The sequence below is a fragment of the Rhinichthys klamathensis genome, unplaced genomic scaffold (genome assembly GCF_029890125.1).
Source record: "Rhinichthys klamathensis goyatoka isolate OS25496 unplaced genomic scaffold, OSU_Roscu_1.1 h1tg000293l_1, whole genome shotgun sequence".
NCBI classification, from domain to species: domain Eukaryota; kingdom Metazoa; phylum Chordata; class Actinopteri; order Cypriniformes; family Leuciscidae; genus Rhinichthys; species Rhinichthys klamathensis.
Genome location: NW_026606812.1, coordinates 440,001 through 462,500, shown reverse-complemented (window position 1 = coordinate 462,500; position 22,500 = coordinate 440,001). Strand labels below are relative to the sequence as shown.

The following is a 22,500-nucleotide window of genomic DNA, read 5'->3' as shown; positions in this document are numbered from 1 at the left end:
ATGATTATGGCTTACAGCTTATGAAAACTTTTCACAATATTCTAATTTTGAATTTGGGGTTTTCATAAGCTGTAAGCCATAATCATCAAAATTATAACAAATAAAGGCTTGAAATATCTCACTTTGCATGTAATGAGTCTATATAATATATTAGTTGAATTACTGAAATAAATTAACTTTTGCACCATATTCTAATTTTTCGAGTTTCACCTGTATATTCACTTAAATGAAATGTTGTTATATTTTTTGAAGCCTAATAAATGTTTGAGATTGGGGGGAAAATCATTTTTATCGAGACATCTGTAGCTGTGTACAAGCCTTCATTCATAAAAAGATGCCATTAAACAAGTATTTAAAATATACTGTCTTTATGTTGTTTCTACGTTAATCTGACATTATTAAATTATAAACTATATTAAAAACTTGTTTAATCTAGTTAATGTGTTTAATCGATTGACAGCACTAATTTAAACATTTATTCAGTTTTTTATTTTTGTTGCGGCTGAATATCACAAACAAAAATCAACAGCCTAAAAACACAAGAAAATGTTGCTTTTAACAAAAATACCACAGCAAAAACAAGTAGACTAACTTCATTAAACATAATTCAAGACGAGTAAACATTCAGTAATAAAATCAGAACAAACTTAGCAGTAGCACAGAAAACAGCATCGTCTTGAATGGTTTAAAACCACATTAAAATGCGCACAGGAATCGATAAGCAGAATCCAAATGTTTATTTTTATTTTTTATTTTATAACAAGCATCTGATTCCTGACCTCAAGTTTTATTTCCCAACCGATGACTCACTTCACGTCTTCGAACAAGTATGCAGGAACCAGAGGAACGCAAACATTTGTTTTTTAATGCAACTACAACAGCTGAAATTGATCAAGGCTGTTCAACTTAAAAAAAGACAAAAACAAGCACCATAAATGTTTTTCATATTACTTATTCTGAAGTCATACGACAGCTTTGTTTTGGAGCTTGACAGATATGCTCACTATGAATATGTGAATGAATATTGATAAGCTATATCTTCAGAATGTAGTGTATATATATATATAGGCTACATATATAATGTAAGTCACACTGGACAAAAGCGTCTGCCAAATGAATAAATGCACAATTTTGTGGAAAAAAATAATACAGGGTTCCTGCGGGGTCTTAAAAAGTAAAAAATTCTGAACTTTACATTTAAGGCCTTAAACAGTCTTAAAAACGGCCAGATTTTCATCCGAGGTCTTAAATTTAATTTAGTCAGGTTTGACCCTCGTTCATTTCCAGAAACACTGGCCGCAGAAAGTTATTACAAAGTAGCAAAAAAGTGTGTGTGCTGCATGGGTTGGAGTAGCCTGTTCAATCTAATTAGGCTATTAATATGCAAACAATATGAGATAAAATCTATTCTATTTGAGGGCAAGTTTGTTTTAGCCTATTTTCATTTTGGGCCTAAGATTTTCTGCATTTGGCACATTGTTGGGTGTGGTTAAAGGTAAAGCAATGTGATTTATCTACTGTAAAAAATAATCCTGTAAAAAAAACGGTAAACTACTGGCAGCTGTGGTTGCCAGCATCATACAGTAACAATACGGTGTGTTACTGTTTTTGTGTTACAGCATATAGCTGTTAAATTACAGTTTTACACTGTAGCTGACAATACGGTATTTAGCTGTTAATTTCAAAAACAGTAACACACCGTATATTTTTACGGTATAATGCTTGCAACCACAGCTTCCAGTGGTTTACCGTGTTTTTTTACTTTCAATGACTGAATTCATTGAAATAAAAAAAAATTCTCCAGAATTTCTTTGATTTGATTTTTTTTTATTTTTTTATGCGTCGTGTAGGTCTTCAATTTCAATCTTTATGGTCTTAAAATGTCTTAAAAAGTTCTTAAATTTGACTTTCTGAAACCGGCAAGAACACTGTAATAGTAGGTAGGCCTAATTAATGACCGAATTCTCGTTTTTGAGTTATCTATCCCTTTAATGTGCTTATTTTAACATCTGGGTTATTTATGGTTTTATTCGAATGTACACAGATGCAATATACACATATAAAACACACATCCGATGCCACTCTCATAGCCACACTCGTCCCTAGAAGGGCCTTTATAAACTACTAGAACAAGTCCAAGATCTGATAGCTGTCTACAAACATTAAAGGATGAAAACCAAGCAAAATCTTCACAGAATATCCATCAATATGCGTGATTTAATACTCCCTGGTCTAATCAGCTGTGCAACTGCTTCGTTTTACTCCGTCCGTAAGAAACCTGTGCAAATTCAATTACTGTAAATTTGACCAATACTCAGTGCTCAATAATTCTTCATGCCTGAAGCATTTCCAGTTTTATAGGGAGAAAAAGTTCAAGCAAATATTCATACGCTCTTTCTCAGCTCTTCGTGGAGTTCATGGTTCGGTTGTCCGATCGGAAGTGTCCGTTCCGTCTCAGATGTTCTTCTAAACGAGCCGAGTGTTGACCGTGAGTGAGCTGTGAAATAATTGGTTCTGTTTGAGTTCATGTTGAGATGTTTGCAGATTCTGTGTCGTGGCGTACAGTATATGAGCACTGTACCGCACTGAGATTTCTTAAGCAGAGTTTCTATTCGAAAGAATCCAGATCGCAGTTAAACACACGTGTTGTCTTGACTACTGCTGTTGTAATTGTTTGCTTATTTATAGAGTTATATTTAACATGTAACGTGTTAAAACTGCTGAGAGAAAGGTAAGTGTTGAGAGACTGCGTCTCACCGAAGCTTTTGTGTTTTCACGGCAGTTGTAACACTTTACATGTATCTTTAAATTAGGCACTAATATGTACACTTATGTGATATTTACCTTTAAGGAAGTAGTGTGCACCCTTGTGGGGTAAACGGGGTACACACGTGTGGCCCAGGGACAGCTTGTGTACTTTTTTTTCCTGAGAATGTTTATATAATAGCAGTTTACTGTATGTCCTCATGGAGATAGCAAAGTAAATGTGTGTGTGAGTGAGAGAGAAAGTGTGTCTGAGAGAGAGAGAAAGTGTGTGAGTGTGTGTGTGTTTGTGAGTGAGTGAGTGTCTGAGAGAGTGTGTGTGTGTGTGTTTATATGTGTGTGTGTGTATATATATGTGTGTGTGTATATATATGTGTGTGTGTATATATATGTGTGTGTGTGTGCGCGCGCGTGTGTGAGTGTGCGTGTATATGTCTGTGCTTGTGTGTGTGTGTGTGTGTGTGTGTGTGTGCTTGCGTGTGAGTGTGTGTATATGTGTGTGTGAGTGTGTGTGTGCTTGCGTGTGTGTGTGTGTGTGTGTGCTTGCGTGTGTGTGTGTGTGTGTGTGTGTGTGTGTGCGCGCGTGCGTGTGTGCTTGCGTGTGTGCGTGCTTGTGTGTGTGTGTGTGAGTGAGTGTGTGCTTGCGTGTGTGTGTGTGTGTGTGTGTGTGTGTGCGTGTGTGTGTGTGTGCTTGCGTGTGAGTGTGTGTATATGTGTGTGTGAGTGTGTGTGTGCTTGCGTGTGTGTGTGTGTGTGTGCTTGCGTGTGTGTGTGTGTGAACATGGACTCACAGTCAGCCAGCAAAAAGCAATAAGACTGAAATCTTTTATTGGCTCTCTCTTTGGGATAATTCCCTTTTTTTCTCTCCAGTGTTTGATTGTTCTTCACTCTGGTAATTAATCCCTCAGATCCGCTGGCTGTCCGCAGGCTCAAAGCTTTATTTTTCATTACAAACAACAATTAACAACAAGTAGCATTTTCTGTTTTCTAAGTGGAGAAAACAGAGACTTTTGAGACTTTTGACTATTGGCATAAATAATCTGGTCCAGTTTTCTGCCGGATGAGTTTTCCTGAGATGATTCTGCTTGGCAGTGAGTGACCTCGGCTTAAACACACATTATATTAGCATACGGTTTCACTCAACCTCGTTAATATCCCTCTGGACTTGACTATACAATTTTCTGCTAATTGCCTCGAGGCCAGGTGAGAGATGTGCTTATCAAATCATTAACCTGAGCTCCAGCATTGCAGTAATTCAATTTCTCAGAGTCTTAAATAAAACATAATATTAAAGAAAACTTGAAATGACATTTGCAATTTTGGTAAGAGTTTACTGGAAGGGGTGTGCATAAGACTGACATGACACCTTCATAATCATGACAGGACACATGAAGGAGGGTTTATGCATGTTTATGACAACTGTCATTAAGTGTCACTCGCTCAATTATGACATTTTTAATGCAAATATGACATTGTTTGAGATGTCTTGGTAATGACAACATAAATTGTCAAAAATATGTCATAAACATGACATAGCAGATTAATTATCAAACTTAAGAAAGCACTTAGCTTTATGGGTAACTTTAAATTAAACTGTCATGTGGTTGGTTTTGACATTGGCTGTCATGAGGCATTATAACTGTGTCATGAATATTTTTCTTGACCTCAACTACAGTGGTACACATTGAATTTGTAATTAAAATGTTATAATGGCTTCATGACAGCCAATGTCAAAACCAACCACATGACAGTTTAATGTAATGTTAACCCATAAAGCTCAGTGCTTTCTTAAGTTTGATAATAAATCTGCTATGTCATGTTTATGACAGGTTGTGTTGTCTTAGTAATGTCAAGTTGTCATGACAAAGACACTGACAGGTTATGATGTATTGGTTTATGTCAAGGTGTCATAACAAAGACATCTCAAACAATGTCAAATTTGCATTAAAAATGTCATAATTGAGCGAGTGACACTTAATGACAGTTGTCATAAACATGCATAAACCCTCCTTCATGTGTCCTGTCATGATTATGAAGGTGTCGTGTCAGTCTTATGCACACTCCTTCAAGTAAAGTGTTACCGCAATGGGTAACCGTGTGGCGCATTTCAGAACAAAGCAGAATAATCAGCTGCAAATAATTTAGGATGGGAATTGATTGGGATTTGATTGGATTGTGAAAAGCTTGCTTTGATATTATTGGTTGATATTGTTTTGCGCACCCCTGCAGCCTTGATTTCATCAGCAGAAAAGTCATTTCAGAGGTGGAGAGAGATATTGCACTTTCATGAAATATGTTTTTTCCTTCGGAATAACATGCATTGATTGAATCGTGAGCAATAAGAGCGGGGATATTGTGAAGGAAAGTAAATAGGGATGATTTTTGATTTCATGTTTACATTAAAAAGCTGCAAAAAAAAATGAAGCTATTTTTAAATAGGTTTCAATCAGACTTCAAAATGAATGCTATTGATTGAGGAAATGTTATTCAAACTCAAGCAATCAGATTGTGCTTCTCTTTTGTGCCGCTTTTACAACCACAGAAATTAATTTAAATGTTCAATCTCAGACACTAGATTGACTCAGGCACTAACCAACAAACACATGGTGGGAAATATTGTTTATCTTCTAAATATGTAAAAATAATAATAATAATATCCACTTTTCACATTCTGATCTTTTCCAGATGGATACAACCAGGTCCCACTTTTACACACTGAATATCTCGATTCACTCGTCAATATTTTACATTGCATTTTAGTAAAATGGGTTGAGAATGCCAATTCACATTAAACTTCAATAATAATAATAACAAATATTAAAAAGGGGCAATCTGGTTGTTGTTTCAGTCAGACGCTGTCATCATGGTACTTCAATTCTTCAACTAATTTAAATTCAAAGTTTTGTGAACCCACGTTCGATGAGTCTTTTTTTCTCTCTGTGATGTATAAAAACGATCGCTAGGATTTATTTTAAGGTTATTTTTTATTAATGGTGTACACTTTCCACTTTTTTGTTACCAAGCAAGCTCATAAAAAACGGCCTTTTCATGACACTATTTGAAACATGGATGTCAAATTCATATTTATATTCATGTTGACTTTACTATGTTTGTTAATTTGCTTGTTTGTTATTTCATCAAGTGCTCAAGGATCGGTCCAGCTGCCACATTTTCATCCCTATAATGCTGATGGTACTTCTGTGAAATGATATTTTTTTATTTATTTGAGGCTCATTGATCTTTTCCAAGTTCAATTCTGATTTCAGAGAGCTTCACATCTTGTGAAGGCAGGACTGGCTGTGATACGAAGACAATGAGTTTTTATGAAATAGAAAGACGTGACTCATTCTTTATGTCTCGTTGTGTAAACCAGAGTAGAGTCGGCGAAAGGTTTAAAGTGGGCTTGACTCCTGGGAAATTGTATTGTCAAAACAGCTAAGAATAAAATACAGTGGGCCAAAATAGTATTTTGACTTTTTTTGGGGCCACACTTAAAAATGCATGAATTTTTTGCATTGGATAATATGTAACCAACCAGCATTTGCCAACAAATTATGCTGTTCTTTTCTCAGAACTAACTCCAATTTTTGACATTTTTGAATAATATAGGCATTCATTTATCATGCAACCCTAACAAGCTCTTTTGTGAAATGTTTGGCTTAAAGTGTGAGTGAATCTTATAGAACAAGTCACATTTCATTCCAAAATGTAAATATAAAAAGTGTATTTTCTCAAAGTAAAAAAGAAAAGGAAATACAACAATAATACATTTTATTTTATTGCGTTTTATTGCATTTAATTTAATTTAATTTAATTATTTTATTTTATTTTATTTTATTTTATTTTATTTTATTTTATTTTATTTTATTGCATTGCATTGCATTGCATTGCATTGCATTGCATTGCATTTTAATGCATTTATTTTATTGCATTTATTTTATTGCATTGCATGAATCCTCACACTGCTTTCTGTCCGGATGAGTAATATTTTCTCTTCTCGTGCAGGTTAACAGGATTCCAGGTGCCAGCTCCTGTCACAAGTACCGGATCCATTTTTTCCTTGCGTCTTACCAGCGACTTTGCTGTAAGCGCCCATGGATTTAAAATATATTATGAAGGTAAGGAATATAACACAACCTTTAATTTTCTCTGCTGTTTATCATGGCTTTGAGTTTGAGATGCATAATGCTCACTGTAGCGGTCAATTGAAGGTTTATTCATCACACAAGTGTTTGACAGCAGGCAGTGGGCGTTCAGCTAGAAAAAATGAAAAGCAATATATTCATTCCTTAATACTCTAATAATAACTATTATTAAAGGGAATGAATCCCCCTCCCCCAAAGTACACTGTATAATGTTAGACTAGGTTTCTTGCACAAAAGCAGTCAAATTAGTTTTGGGGGTAACACTTTACAATAAGGTCTCATTCGTTAACATTAGTTATGAACTGACAATAAGCAATGTATTTATTTTACTATATTTATTCATCTTTGTTCATGTTAGTTGAAAAAAAAATGCATAGTTCACAGTGCATTAACTATATTAACAGATGGAATATGAAATTAACATTAAGATTAACGTTATATTTACTAACTAATGAATTTTGCTGCTGTAGGATCTCTATATGTAAATGATCTCTGTTATGATTGGCTCACGTGCTCTTTGCATGTAAAATCAATGAGTAACAATGCAAAACCCATTTAACTTTGGGTGAAGTGTTTCACAAAGCCCTGTCTGAAAGTTGATAGTCATGTGAAGGTTTGTTTGATGTATGAAGGTTAAAGTCCGCCTGCTGTAATTTGAGGACTTGTTTTGAAGTTTAGGTTTTATTTGCCTTGTGTAGTTTCAATTCCCTGCGCTGTTTGAAGAGTGTGGCTTGCTAAGGCAATTTTGGTTGTGTTCTGAACGATTGCAAATTTTTTGTTCAGGCTGTTAATTTACCAGGGCATTTTGGGTGGTTCTGGATGATTGCTAATTCAATCGTTCTGGGTGTTGACTTGCTAGGGAATTGTTGTAGTTGTGATTTCTGAAAGCTAGATTGTGTCTCCATTGTGCATCAGACTATTCAGGCTTTATTTCAAAAGAGCGAGGAAAATCAGACTATAAAATGCTGCCTGTCTCTGGTCAGCCTAGTTTTGGGACACTTCTTCAGCTCAAAAGGTTATGTTTAATTTCTGAGCAGATGTTGTGCTGCACCATCAAGTTTATTTCAGGCTATGGCTATGATTGGTTGGGTTTGTAAACGTCTGGGTCATCTATATCTTTACATGCAACCAAATAATCCGTTAGTAATCGGATTGACGGCTCAATCGGAGTGAAAATACTTCAGGTAAACGCCTTACTCGATCCGATTGAGCCCGATCCGAATCGAAAGAGGCGGTTTATTCCTTTTCTAATCCGATCGAGAGAACATGTAAACACTTGATCGGATTGAAACCCGAAACTGAAAGCACTGCCACTGTGTCTCTGAAGTGGAGCAATGTCCCACCAGTCCTTGTTTCAGACTCACTGGTTTTGGGCATTTGTACTGAGTGATAAATATAAGCAGCACGGCACAACGGTTCAAATGCTCATCGTCTCCACATTATGACCAGAAATGGATAAATATTAAGTCTGCTGTTTAAGTCAATGTAGGCGATGGTTATTATGCGCAAATAGCGGGAAAATCTGTATATTCGTGCAGTGAGTGCATGTCAAAAATATATTCCGATTTGAATCTTGCGACATACAGGTGAAACTCGAAAAATTAGAATATGGTGCACAAGTTCATTTATTTCAGTAATTCAACTTAAAAGGTGAAACTAATATATTATATAGACTCGTTACATGCAAAGTGAGATATTTCAAGCCTTGTTATAATTGTGATGATTATGGCTTACAGCTTATGAAAACCCCAAATTCAAAATTAGAATATTGTAAAAAAAGGTTTTCATAAGCCATAATCATCAAAATTATAACAAATAAAGGCTTGAAATATCTCACTTTGCATGCAATGAGTCTATATAATAGTTTCACCTTTTAAGTTGAATTACTGAAATAAATGAACTTTTGCACCATATTCTCATTTTTCGAGTTTCACCTGTATAAACGCGCACGTCGACCCGATCACATGTTTAGCGTTCATGTAAACACTACGTTCGGATTCATCAATCCGAATGTATTCAGTCCGATTGAAACAAAAGTTGTGCAACGTAAACGTAGCCAGTGATTGTGATTTCTCATCTTCCATCCCTCTCTCCACCTGTTATCCTCCTGACCTGACCACAGCATGCCTCCCATCTGCTCCTTCTTTACAGTCTGAATTATTCAGTCCCATTGACCAGCCTGGGCTTTGCCTCACGCTTTTGTGTTTAATGTGCTTCTGAATTTTATGGGTTTTGGAATATTAATCCTGCAGGTTATTGCTCTCCAGAGGACCTGGGATTCCCAGTGAATTCACAATGACTTTGTCTCATTGTCATTCATCTCCATTGATCTATGTACGTAATTGAAGTGTTTGAGGCTCTTTTAAAGTCTGATTTAGAGCATTATCATGAAGAGATAGACTTTGCTAGGTGGCTGCTGTGAATTTGACTGGTAAAATCTGTTTGGGTCCCAACATTGGTTAATGAATCAAAAAAGCCCACAATGGTCAATGTGATGTTTTGCCACATTTTGTAGGGTTTTCTAGATGGTTAATAGGGTTTGATATTCTTGGGGATCTATAGGTCCCAAAATGGGTTAATGAGTGAAAAGAGCCCACAATGGTCACTATGATGTTGTTTGAAATGTGTTATAGATAGTTAATAGGGTATTTTGAATAGTTTATGGTGTTTGCCCCCAATTCTCTTTGATATACTTGGGGATCTATAGCTCCCAACATTGATTTATGAGTGAAAAAAAGCCCACAATGGTCTCTATGGTGTTTTTCCGTGGGGTTTGAGGGATGTTCTAGATAGTTAATATGATATTTTGGATGGTTTATGGCTGGTCTTTTTGATATTTTTTGGGATCTATAGGTCTTAACATGGGTCAGTGAATTAAATGAGCCCACCTATGATGTTTTGGCATGGTTTGTAGGGTGCTCTAGGTGGTTTCTAGAGTATTTCGGATGGTTTATAGTTGTTTGCTTTTAAGAATCTTTAATATTCTTGGTTATCTATAGCTCCCAATATAGGTTAATGAGCGAAAAAGAGCCCACAATGGTTATGATGTTTTGGTGTGTTTATGGGTGTTTGCCCCCAATTCTCTTTGATATTCTTGGGGATCTATTAGCTCCCAACATGGGTTTATGAGTGAAAAAAGCCCACAATGGTCTCTATGGTGTTTTGCCGTGGGGTTTGAAGGATGTTCTAGATAGTTAAAATGGTATTTTGGATGGTTTATGACTGCTTGCTCCTAGGTCTTTTTGATATTCTTGGGGATCTATAGGTCTTAACATAGGTCAGTCAGTGATGTATTTCAGATGGTTTCTAGGTGTTGGCTTTTAAGAATCTTTTATATTCTTGGGGTGGGGATCTATAGCTCCCAACATGGGTTAATGAGTGAAAAGAGCCCACAATGGTTATGATGTTTTGGTGTGGTTTGAAGGGTGTTCTAGATAGTAAATAGGGTATTTTGGATGGTTTATGGCTGTTTGCTTCCAGGTCTTTTTGATATTCTTGGGGATCTATAGGTCTTAACATAGGTTTATGAGTGAAAAGAGCCCACAATGGTTATGATGTTTTGGTGTGGTTTGAAGGGTGTTCTAGATAGTTAATAGGGTATTTTAGATGGTTTATGGCTGTTTGTGCCCAAGTTTCTTTGATATTCTTGGGGATCTATAGCTCCCAACATGGGTTTATGAGTGAAAAAAAGCCCACAATGGTCTGTATGGTGTTTTGCCTTGGGGTTTGAAGGATGTTCTAGATAGTTAATATGGTATTTTGGATGGTTTATGGCTGTTTGCTCCCAGGTCTTTTTGATTTTCTTGGGGATCTATAGGTCTTCTTAACATGGGTCAGTGAATTAAATGAGCCCACCTATGATACTTTGGCGTGGTTTGTAGGGTGCTCTAGGTGGTTTCTAGAGTATTTCAGATGGTTTCTAGGTGTTTGCTTTTAAGAATCTTTTATATTCTTGGGGATCTATAGCTCCCAATATAGGTTAATGAGTGAAAAGAGCCAACAATGGTTACTTTAATGTATTGGTGTGGTTTGAAGGGTGTTCTAGATAGTAAGTAGGGTATTTTGAATAGTTTATGGGTGTTTGTGCCCAAGTTTTTTTGATATTCTTGGGGATCTATAGCTCCCAACATGGGTTTATGGGTGAAAATAGCCCACAATGGTCTCTATTATGTTTTGGTGTGGTTTGAAGGGTGTTCTGGATAGTAAATAGGTTATTGCCATGGTGTGTAGGGTGCTCTAGGCAGTTTCTAAGTGGTTGCTAGAATATTTTGGATGATTTCTAGGTGTTTGCCTTCAAGTCTCTTTGATATTCTTGGGGATCTATAGGTCTTAACATGGGTCAATGAATCAAAAGAGCCCACCTATGATTTTTGCTCAGTTTGTAGAACTAGGACGTACTATTAGGTGGTTTCTTGGGTGTTTTCTGCGAGGGCTTCAGATTATGCAAATTCTGAATCAACATGCACCAATGATAAATTTCTATATAATAATTATGTTCACAACTTGTAATAATTACTTCAACAAGCTCATTGTTTCTGCCTTAAATTAATACATTGTTAGTGAACTGCGTGATTTGTATATGTACTTGGACACAGTCATCTCTGATAACAGATCTCTCTAAATTGTAATATGCACTCATGCATTTTCTGTAAAGCTGCTTTAAAACGATATGTATTGTGAAAAGCGCTACACAAATAAATGTAAATTGAATTGAATTGCTTTGATCCACCAGGTGAAATTGTATGTCCAGGCAAAAGCACAGCTCATCTCGACTAGCCCTGTAATTTCAGGGTTATGAGTCCTAGCAAGCTGCAATAACAAGGGTTTGCTTCGTGTCGAATGGTTTTAATGTGCTGGTGATTCAACATTTATGAGAGAGAGATGGACACACACAGGGGAATAGAAATCTCATTTTGGTTCCTGTCAGTTTTCCGTCACGTCGAAACAACCGAAACCAAGTTTGACAGTCAGTGCGTGCGCTTTGATTAATGTGTCTATCGCCATCCGGTACGAGTCAGCTTCTGAGTGTAGAGTTAGATGCGAAACCTCAACCTTTTTGTCTGCCCTTCAACTGAATGCCAATGACTCTGGAAATACCATATGTCATGATCAACATGCTAATGCTCGCTCATCACAGCGTGCATTAACAGTTTTCCCTGCAAAGCCTCTGGTCATCTAAATGCTAGGACTGGCCAAAACATTGATTCAGAAACATTTGCTGGGATGCCTAAAGAGCACTCGTTTATGGAAATGAGAGCAAAATGGAAACACAGCAGAAATGGCAGCACTCTTTGTCTTTTTGCGCAACCTTTGGCAAATAAATTTGCTTCCCGTGGCATATTGCATCGTAATGTCTCTGAAATACGTTACGCTCTTTGGTGGCCCGTGAAATCTGCGTGTCGTCGGGTTCCTGGTGGCCCGTCCCTGTGGATTCTGGGAAGGTTTTTGGGCGTGTTTGCTGATTGCTTGAATGCAAAAGCAGCAATAATTCTGAATGCACCCAGAATTGTGACAGCCTCCGCAGGGAAAGATTGCCGTGTACTGAAATGTGCTCAGCCTCACAATATAGACGCTCTGACAAACTTACATCATCTTCAAGGGCAGCGAAGTCATTAGATGTATAGAGGGATGAATGGCTCATCTCCTGGGATCACCCTGTGGTAATTACCTCAGCGGTTTGCCCACTATATTCTCAGCACTTAGTCCAGACATATGAATGTACACCATTATACCTGAAAATAGATATTTAAGGTCAACTGTGTAAAGTCTGCAGCATTGGCGGCACAGAATTGCAAAAATAATAACTGATTTAAACAGTTTAGTCTTCCTGTCCTTTAATGGTCTGCCAAACAGATCAATCCCTAAACTCACGGGATTGGTTGAGCTAGTGTTGGTTCGGGATGCTAAAAAAAAAACTTGTATATGTATAAAGATATTTATTAGTGCTGGACAACGATTAATCGCATCCAAAATAAAAGTGTGTGTTTATATAATATATGTGCGTGTGCTGTGTATACTTATTTTGTATATATAAATACACACACATGCATGTGTATATATTTAAGAAAAATGTGTTGTTTATATATAAAATATTTATATTTATATATAATATAAATGATGTATAAATATATTAACAGTATACACATGCAAATACTTCTTAAAGATATACGTGCATATGTGTGTATTTATATATACACAAAATTATGTAATAGGTTAAATACAAACTTTTATTTTGGATGCCATTAATAGTTGCCAAGCAAGCAATAATATTTATCTATAAATCTATGGTTTGTCTTGTATATATAGGTCTATATATTTGAGCTAAATATACTTTTTTTGGTATTTTACTTAGCTAAATTTCTCTATTAGAGCTTGTTTGCTGCCTATCGTTGTATTAAATGGTAACTGTAGCTACCAATACTTATTTTAAAGGCTTGAGATTTGAGGGAAGATCAGGCATAATGGCGGTTCTCTTTTCTCTCAGATGATTTGAAATAAAAGTGTCCTTATAGTGTTTCTGCTGGTCTTTTCACAGGCTCTTTGGGAGCTATTATGAACATCTCCAGTAAGCGCAAGTGGGATCGAAATAGCAGCCATTTCTCATAAGAAGAGATCTTCTGTGTTCAGTGACATCTATCTGAGCGGTTTCTGAGTGAAAGGAATATCCCAGGTTCAATGCAAGCTAAGCTGTATTGGCAGCATCTGTGACCACTGAAAATAATGCAGAATCATGCTGGTCTTTATTATATTTAAAGCACTTATTTGATTGTGCATGTAAATGAGCATTGTTTGTACATATAAAGTCATCCTAAATGCCTTTAAGCAGTTGGACTGGATGTCATGTTAACTCGTATAATGTTTAATTACTGTGGCTATTCTTCTAAAACTGTGTATTTTGATGCATTAGACTTCCTTTGCAGGTGCATTACTGTACACATGCATTTTTTTGTTTTCTCAAAATGAGGCTCACATTTTCTGTGCAAATGGACAGCAGGTCACAGATTCTGCACAGAGCTTCAGTTGTATTGATCCTGTAACATTAGTGGATACACTGTCAGCATCAGACAGGCTAGTGCTACACAGTCGTGTACCTGTCATGCAGATCACCCAACAACATTCATTATGACAGAGAGATGTTATTTGTCGCTAGTGGTGGAGGCCGTGATTGGCTGTGACAGGCCACATGCCATGCTTATGTTGTGTTTATGTTAGTGTTTATTGTAGAAGCTGTCATGTTTAGCGATGGCAGGTAAAACAGAAATCCCTCCCTCTGTGCTCCATAAAGCGGATGGTTGTTGCGAAGACCACCGTGTCGATGTGAAGGTAAACACAGGAGGATTGAGCTAACCAAATCTCAGAGGTTTCTTAGATAGATGTCTGTGGAGTGAGTGACACTTCAATGAAACGCAGTGACCGTTCGTGTTTGTCAATATGAAACGGTGTTCAGGAACAGGTATTAGGACAGTGAATAACGTCATTTATGATTTAACATGTTGATGTTTTATTTTAGTGGTTCTCAACTGGTACATCACAGGTCTTACTGATGGGTCATGGACAGTAAAATAGGCTTATTATGGGAAAGCATTTCCCATTTCATTTGTTGCATCCAGTCAACCTCTACTATGGTTGTCACAGTCCTCGTCTGCACCAGTCTGTCTTTGTGTCTGCACTACACTTCCCAGAATCCTCCTCGTCTCCACACCTGTATTCACTCCCTCACTTACCAGCCTGTCCCTCGTTATCATCATCAGTGTCACCTGTTTTCACCTTATGTTTGATTCATGCTTGTATTTAGTTTGCTTCTGTTCAGTCTGTCCTTGTCGGTCGTTGTAGATGTTTTGGTGTTGCGTGAGTTATACTGCCTGTTTGTACCTGCCTGAAGTTTTATTTGTTAGTAAAAGTATTTGCATTGGAGCTCTTGCCTTTTGTCTTCTTCTGCCTGCTCCGCACCGTGACAATGGTATTTTGGCACACATTCATTTGTCACTAGGTAGAAGCCAGCCAAATGAGACTGATGCCAACATGAACAGGTTGCTCGACATCCTCTCATCCTACGCAAAGTAAAGGAAACATGACCCAAACTAAACTAGATCTGAATATAGAGCATGAACCATCGAAAGCCACTTGTGTTCGTCATGTATATTGCTGAGCTTATGCGATGGATGGATGGATAGAGATAGGTAAATAGACAGATAGATAGATAGATAGATAGATAGATAGATAGATAGATAGATAGATAGATAGATAGATAGATAGATAGATAGATAGATAGATAGATAGATAGATAGACAGATGGATAGATGGATGGATGGATGGATGGATGGATAGAAAGATGGACGGACAGATGGATAGATGGATAGATACAACAAAAGATGATAGATAGATAGATAGATAGATAGATAGATAGATAGATAGATAGATAGATAGATAGATAGATAAATAGAAAGATGGACGGACAGATGGATAGATGGATAGATAGAACAAAAGATGGATAGATGGATAGATAGATAGATAGATAGATAGATAGATAGATAGATAGATAGATAGATAGATAGATAAATAGAAAGATGGACGGACAGATGGATAGATAGAACAAAAGATGGATAGATAGATAGATGATAGATATATAGATAGATAGATAGATAGATAGATAGATAGATAGATAGATAGATAGATAGATAGATAGAGAGAATAGTACCTCAATGGACTTTGTATTCCCACAATCACACCTCTTGAGTGTCAGTGAGAAGGAACGTCCTTCTTCTTCTGTAATTTCCAGCTCGTAATGTCTCGCTCCTCCAGTTTCTGTCCATCAGTCAGAGCTCAATCAAACGCTCGCTTCATCACGTCTCTGTTTGTGTTATTTAGTTTTTCCACCTGCTCAGGGACCAGGTTTGTAATTGCTTCTTTAGAAACAGGGGGAGAAAAATAAATAATCCCGTCTCAAAGGTAAAACCTCAACACACTTTCTGTTCCGAGCCGCATTCATTTCCACTCCGGGCCGTTTGTTTGACTGCCATAATATAGAAAGCCACAGCGTCCAACCTGTCGTAATGAACAGAAAATGCCTCCATTAGCCCGAATCACAGGCGTAAAGCTCAGCGGGACGACTCGAGGAGATGAGCTGACACAAGCGTCGTGTTCATATGCAGAAAACACAGACAGAGAGTGAGCGATGAGCGTCGCCAGATGCATTTGATCAACTTCAAGTGCTATCGTTTAAGAAGAAAACCCAATTGGGAAACGTGTTTGTGCAAAGCGTTGGTGCCAGAGTGCACGATCTGTTGTTAAAGCTGTATTAAGAAAAGTAGGATCTGTCTCGGTGAGTGACGTGGAGATAATGGTCTCGCTGGTGTGAAGTGATGAGGGGTTTAAGACGCTTTAAGACTGAGGCTTTAGAGATGAAATGAATGGTTCGCTGACTGTCTACCAGTGAGCAAATGCACGACTTCCATCATATCATCCGCTCAAGTAGTAATTTTTTCACGTCTGCTGGTTTTAGAGGGTCACTTGTTTATTCTTCTATAATTATAATGCAAAAGCACATTAGTGAATGCATTAAAGTGCATCTAATGTACAGCTAGAAGGACCTTTTAAAAGACATTCGTTGTGTTCTTCGCATGCTGTGCGGATGCCATTATATGCACTTTCTGTCTGGATGACATTGATTTATGGTGTAATTTCCCATAATGCAATTTTCTGTTACCAAACTTTCATTTCTGGTGCTGACAGAAATCTGAATACAGCAGGTTAGGGTTCGTGTGTTTGTGTGGATGTATCATCTATGTCATTTTAGTCATTTTACATACTTTGTTCTATTATATTTAGTTAATAATAATAATTTTTCATCATCAAGGACAGATTGTATAGATCATTATAGACATTTGTGATGTTACAAAAGACTTGAATTTCAAATTATTTCTTTTAAACTTTCAATTCATCAATGATGAAATGTATCACAGTTTTCTAAGCTCGTTTCCGCCACAGAATAAAACATTTTAAAAGATGATCGCGACTTTTTATCTCACAATTGCGAGTTTACATCTCACAGTTCTGACTTTATAACACGCAATTGCGACTTTATATCATGCAGTTCAGACTTAAATCTCACAATTGTGTTATAAAGTCAGAAATGCGAGATATGAACATGCAAATCTGAGATAAAAAGTCAGAAATGTGAGATAAAAAGTTGCATTTACCTTTTTTATTTTATATTCTGTGGCGGAAACAAGCTTCCATAGTTTCCACAAAAATATGAAGCAGCAGCACAACTGTTTTCAACACTGATAATAATCATAAATGTTTAGAGCAAATCAGAATATTAGCATGATTTCTGAAGGATCATGTGACATCGTGGCCTAATGGTTCAAGAGTCAGACTGGTATCCCAAAGGTTGCGGGTTCGATTCTGCAGCAGCCAATCAGGACTGGCCTGTAGTATCACATGTTTTAGAAACGGCTCACGATAGAGTCTCTCGTTCCGCCTCTCAGGGAACCATGGTTATTCTACTCTATTATATTCTATTGTACTGTACATAATCAACTTTCTAACAAACATTTAGCATTTCTAACAAACTGTTATTAATTTCATAATGCAGAATTCCACTATGTGCCAGATGTAGTATTTATAGTCACTAGTCATAAATTTTGATCAGCTGATCGTCAGGAATATCAGTCTGAAACAGGAATGAAATGCCGCTTTCTGATGGTGGAGCGGATGTGTGCTGGTTTAAATCAAAGATAAGCGAGCTTAACATATCATATATATCCAGACATGTGTCCCGGAGGATTAGAAATGTGTCAAAGCAGGAATATTAGTCAGATGGCTGAGAGATAAATAAGGACAGTCGAATGCATTCATATCTGCATATGTATCTTGATGGATTTCGTGTCTTGCACAGATTCATTTTTATAAATTTTCATGATTTTTTTGATGAATACAGGCTTTGCAACGGTCCATTTGGCAGGTTGTAACCACAGTAATGCGCTAAGAATAAAACTTTGCTAATCAACTATTCAGAGCTGAACAAAGTACACAACTTCCTTACTGGAGTGAAAGTACAGATACTACTGGTCAAATATCAAGTAAAAGTTGTAAAATCCGAGGTGGACAGTAACAAAGCACATTTACTTGAGGACTGTACTTAAAGGGTTAGTTCAGCCAAAAATGAAAATGATGTCATTAATGACTCTCCCTCATGTCGCTCCAAGCCCGTCAGACCTCCGTTCATCTTCAGGACACAGTTTAAGATATTTTAGATTTAGTCCGAGAGCTTTCTGTCCCTCCATTGTAAATGTGTGTACGGTATACTGTCCTTGTCCAGAAAGGAAATAAAGACATCATCAAAGTAGTCCATGTGACATCAGTGGGTTAGTTAGAGTGTGTTGAAGCATCGAAAATACATTTTGGTCCAAAAATAACAAAAACTCTGACTTTATTCAGGATTGTATTGTGTTCCGGTTCTGTTGTGGATCCGCGTTCAGTGCCGCTGTTGACGTGTGTCTGGTGTGTGTGTGTGTGTGTGTGTGTGTGTGTGTGTATTCTGGTTCTGTTGTGGATCCGCGTTCAGTGCCGCCGCTGACGTAAGACGCTGCTGACGTGTGTCTGGTGTGTGTGTGTGTGTGTGTGTGTGTGTGTATTCTGGTTCTGTTGTGGATCCGCGTTCAGTGCCGCCGCTGATGTAAGACGCTGCTGACGTGTGTCTGGTGTGTGTGTGTGTGTGTGATACACAGATACCTTAAGCCTCTGAAGCAACCTAGTGAATAGATGTGTAGTATCTGTGGAATTAAGAGCTTTTAGAACGTTATAAAGCCTATAGATATTAAACAACTGAATTGACAAAAACAGATCATAATCATCTTTATTTTTTAAATGTAAAACTCCTACCACCCCAACAAAACAAGTACACATCTACAGTATGTGTATACATTCATGCACATTTGAATCAAGTGGTCTGTAAAAATCCAACCTGGTTTAAAACCCAGCAACCCAAGCATAGCTATAACTGGCCAACAGCAAACCAATAGACTGCAAAAAACATCTAGTGATCTAAAATCACGTTTTAGAGATGAAAAACATTTAAAATCATGCCCTGACTGACGTTACAACTGTCTACTCAAGGACCTTGACCGAAATGTAGTGGAGTAAAAGTATTTGTCTTTCAAATGTAGTGAAGTTAAAGTCAAAAGTTTCCAGAAAAAAATAATACTCACGTAAAGTACATATTCTCAAAAAGTGTACTTAAGTGTAGTACTCAAGTAAATGTGCGTCTACATCTGAGTTCTGCATCTCTGTCTCTCTTCAGAACTACAAAGCAGTTCTTGTGGGAATCCCGGAGTTCCAGCCAAAGGAATCCTGAACGGATCCAGCTTTAACGTGGGAGACCGAATCCGGTACCACTGTGTGTCTGGATACACACTCGACGGCCACGCTCAGCTCACCTGTGTCACCAGCACATCTAATGTCGCCGTGTGGGACTTCCCCATCCCCATCTGCAGAGGTAAGAGCTTTCCATTTTCTGCCGCTGTGTAGAGCGTTGCAGGGCAAGACTCGCCTAAAACGTCTGAATGTCATTGCATTAGATGATTAAATATCAAAGCAATTTCTGGAAACAAATGATGATCAAGCTCTTCTCAGAACTACGTTTTTTTTTGTAATGACATTTTAACTTTAAAGGGCTGAGCGATTATAGCTAAATCAATATTTCAATATATCTTGATAATTATGTATATGCTCCATCATTTAAAAATAAACACACTTTCTCAAGTAGATGCAAAATGTAGTAAAATTATGTTTTTGTCAAAGGAACATTTTTTATTAAATCATTTTGATTAATCATTTTTATTACAATTTTTGTGGATAAATATAATAATACCTTATAGTCAACAGATTAAATTGAAAACAATTAAATTTGCATTTTTGTATTGCGATATACACTCACCTAAAGGATTATTAGGAACACCATACTAATACTGTGTTTGACCCCCTTTCGCCTTCAGAACTGCCTTAATTCTACATGGCATTGATTCAACAAGGTGCTGAAAGCATTCTTTAGAAATGTTGGCCCATATTGATAGGATAGCATCTTGCAGTTGATGGAGATTTGTGGGATGCTCATCCAGGGCACGAAGCTCCCGTTCCACCATATCCCAAAGATGCTCTATTGGGTTGAGATCTGGTGACTGTGGGGGCCATTTTAGTACAGTGAACTCATTGTCATGTTCAAGAAACCAATTTGAAATGATTCGAGCTTTGTGACATGGTGCATTATCCTGCTGGAAGTAGCCGTCAGAGGATGGGTACATGGTGGCCATAAAGGGATGGACATGGTCAGAAACAATGCTCAGGTAGGCCGTGGCATTTAAACGATGCCCAATTGGCACTAAGGGGCCTAAAGTGTGCCAGGAAAACATCCCCCACACCATTACACCACCACCACCAGCCTGCACAGTGGTAACAAGGCATGATGGATCCATGTTCTCATTCTGTTTACGCCAAATTCTGACTCTACCATCTGAATGTCTCAACAGAAATCGAGACTCATCAGACCAGGCAACATTTTTCCAGTCTTCAACTGTCCAATTTTGGGGAGCTCTTGCAAATTGTAGCCTCTTTTTCCTATTTGTAGTGGAGATGAGTGGTACCCGGTGGGGTCTTCTGCTGTTGTAGCCCATCCGCCTCAAGGTTGTGCGTGTTGTGGCTTCACAAATGCTTTGCTGCATACCTCGGTTGTAACGAGTGGTTATTTCAGTCAAAGTTGCCCTTCTATCAGCTTGAATCAGTCGGCCCATTCTCCTCTGACCTCTAGCATCAACAAGGCATTTTCGCCCACAGGACTGCCGGATACTGGATGTCTTTCCCTTTTCACACCATTCTTTGTAAACCCTAGAAATGGTTGTGCGTGAAAATCCCAGTAACTGAGCAGATTGTGAAATACTCAGACCGGCCCGTCTGGCACCAACAACCATGCCACGCTCAAAATTGCTTAAATCCCCTTTCTTTCCCATTCTGACATTCAGTTTGGAGTTCAGGAGATTGTCTTGACCAGGACCACACCCCTAAATGCATTGAAGCAACTGCCATGTGATTGGTTGATTAGATACTTGCATTAATGAGAAATTGAACAGGTGTTCCTAATAATTTTTGGTGAGTGTATATTGTGACACGTTATATTGTTACACCCCTATCCAATTGCCATGGATTCAGGTTTTTATCGACTGAAGCGACGCTCGCTAGTCGTTGGTATACGAGGCAAAGTCACCCGCCAATCTCCCTGCTAATGTCCCGCCCTGCTGGATGTATGAAGCCGGTTGTCATCAGTTTCACACAGAGGAACCCGAGCTCATCACATTAACTATGAACATGCTCAAAATGACAAGTGAACAAATACTATATTTGAATGCATTTCTCTGTCATTTAAAACCTGAAATGCTTCTTTTGAAGTGTTTTGCCTGTGCTGTCTCTCTTATAAATGCCACTTGCTGTAATATTTTATTATCCAATGCAATGACTTTCAGACATTAAGTAAGTATGCTTTAAGTGTGCAAACACTTTTCGGGGCCACAGACTCTTTTTTTTTTTTTAAAGCTGTGTTTCGCTAGTTTGCTGTAAGCCCAGAATACTCTGGCTTTGGCTTTGATATATGCAGCTTTTATATTATTCTGTTATGTTGAATTTTAAATGAACGTTGTTTTTTACTTGTATTGTTCTTAAAATTCTCTGTGCTTCTCATTTGTCTGGCTGGGACTGCGTTAGATATGGAGATTTATGAAGTGTTCTGCTGTAGATTCCTGCAGTTCTTTTGCATTAGTCTTCTTTCGCATGGCACAATCAAACGCAAGTCGGCCCAGTGGGAAAAGCCTTCGAAATACAGTTAATAATGTAGGTGTTGCTTTAATTATCAGTGTGAGAATCTTTGATGTGCACTCAGGTATTGTGGGTTGCGTTTTACATTTTAGATTTGCATGAAAATAGAATATGCTGTATCCCTTGGATATGTGAAAAATGAGCGCTGCTATATCGTCTGTGCTTGATGAAAGATGAACATGGCTCAAAACTCACTTTTTGTGTAGAAAAGGCCTCATTAAGAAGCATTTATACCAGCAAACATGTTTGATGTATTATAGCCTCTCGTCTTCTTATTAGTTTTGCTTCAGTGGCTTCTGGCTGGATGAATGAAGACAGAGACAGCATTTGTGACTCACCATTTTATGAAATTCTGTTTAATTGGCTTGAAGTCAAACTGGTTCAACTCTTTGATTCGAGTAAGCTCGGAAGTTGCTAACAAATAACTCTATCTATCTATCCATCCATCCATCCATCCATCCATCGTTCTATCCGTCTGTCTGTCTGCCGTCCGTCCATCCATCCATCCATCCATCCATCCATCCATCCATCCATCCATCCATCCATCCATCCATCGTTCTATCCGTCTGTCTGTCTGTCCATCCATCCATCCATCCATCGTTCTATCCGTCTGTCTGTCTGTCTGTCCGTCCATCCATCCATCCATCCATCCATCGTTCTATCCGTCTGTCTGTCTGTCTGTCTGTCTGTCCATCCATCCATCCATCCATCCATCGTTCTATCCGTC

General features: G+C 37.8%; 1 protein-coding gene across 4 annotated transcripts in view; it reads left to right on the top strand.

Moving 5' to 3' along the window:
* Positions 1–22,500, top strand: part of csmd3a (CUB and Sushi multiple domains 3a) — a 423,029-nt gene that overhangs the window by 44,749 nt on the left and 355,780 nt on the right. For all 4 annotated transcript variants that reach the window (XM_056269911.1, XM_056269909.1, XM_056269910.1 and 1 more), the window contains exons 3-4: positions 6,769–6,881; positions 19,213–19,407. In XM_056269911.1, the coding sequence (XP_056125886.1) occupies positions 6,769–6,881; positions 19,213–19,407 (308 nt within the window). The remainder of the gene's footprint in view (positions 1–6,768; positions 6,882–19,212; positions 19,408–22,500) is intronic.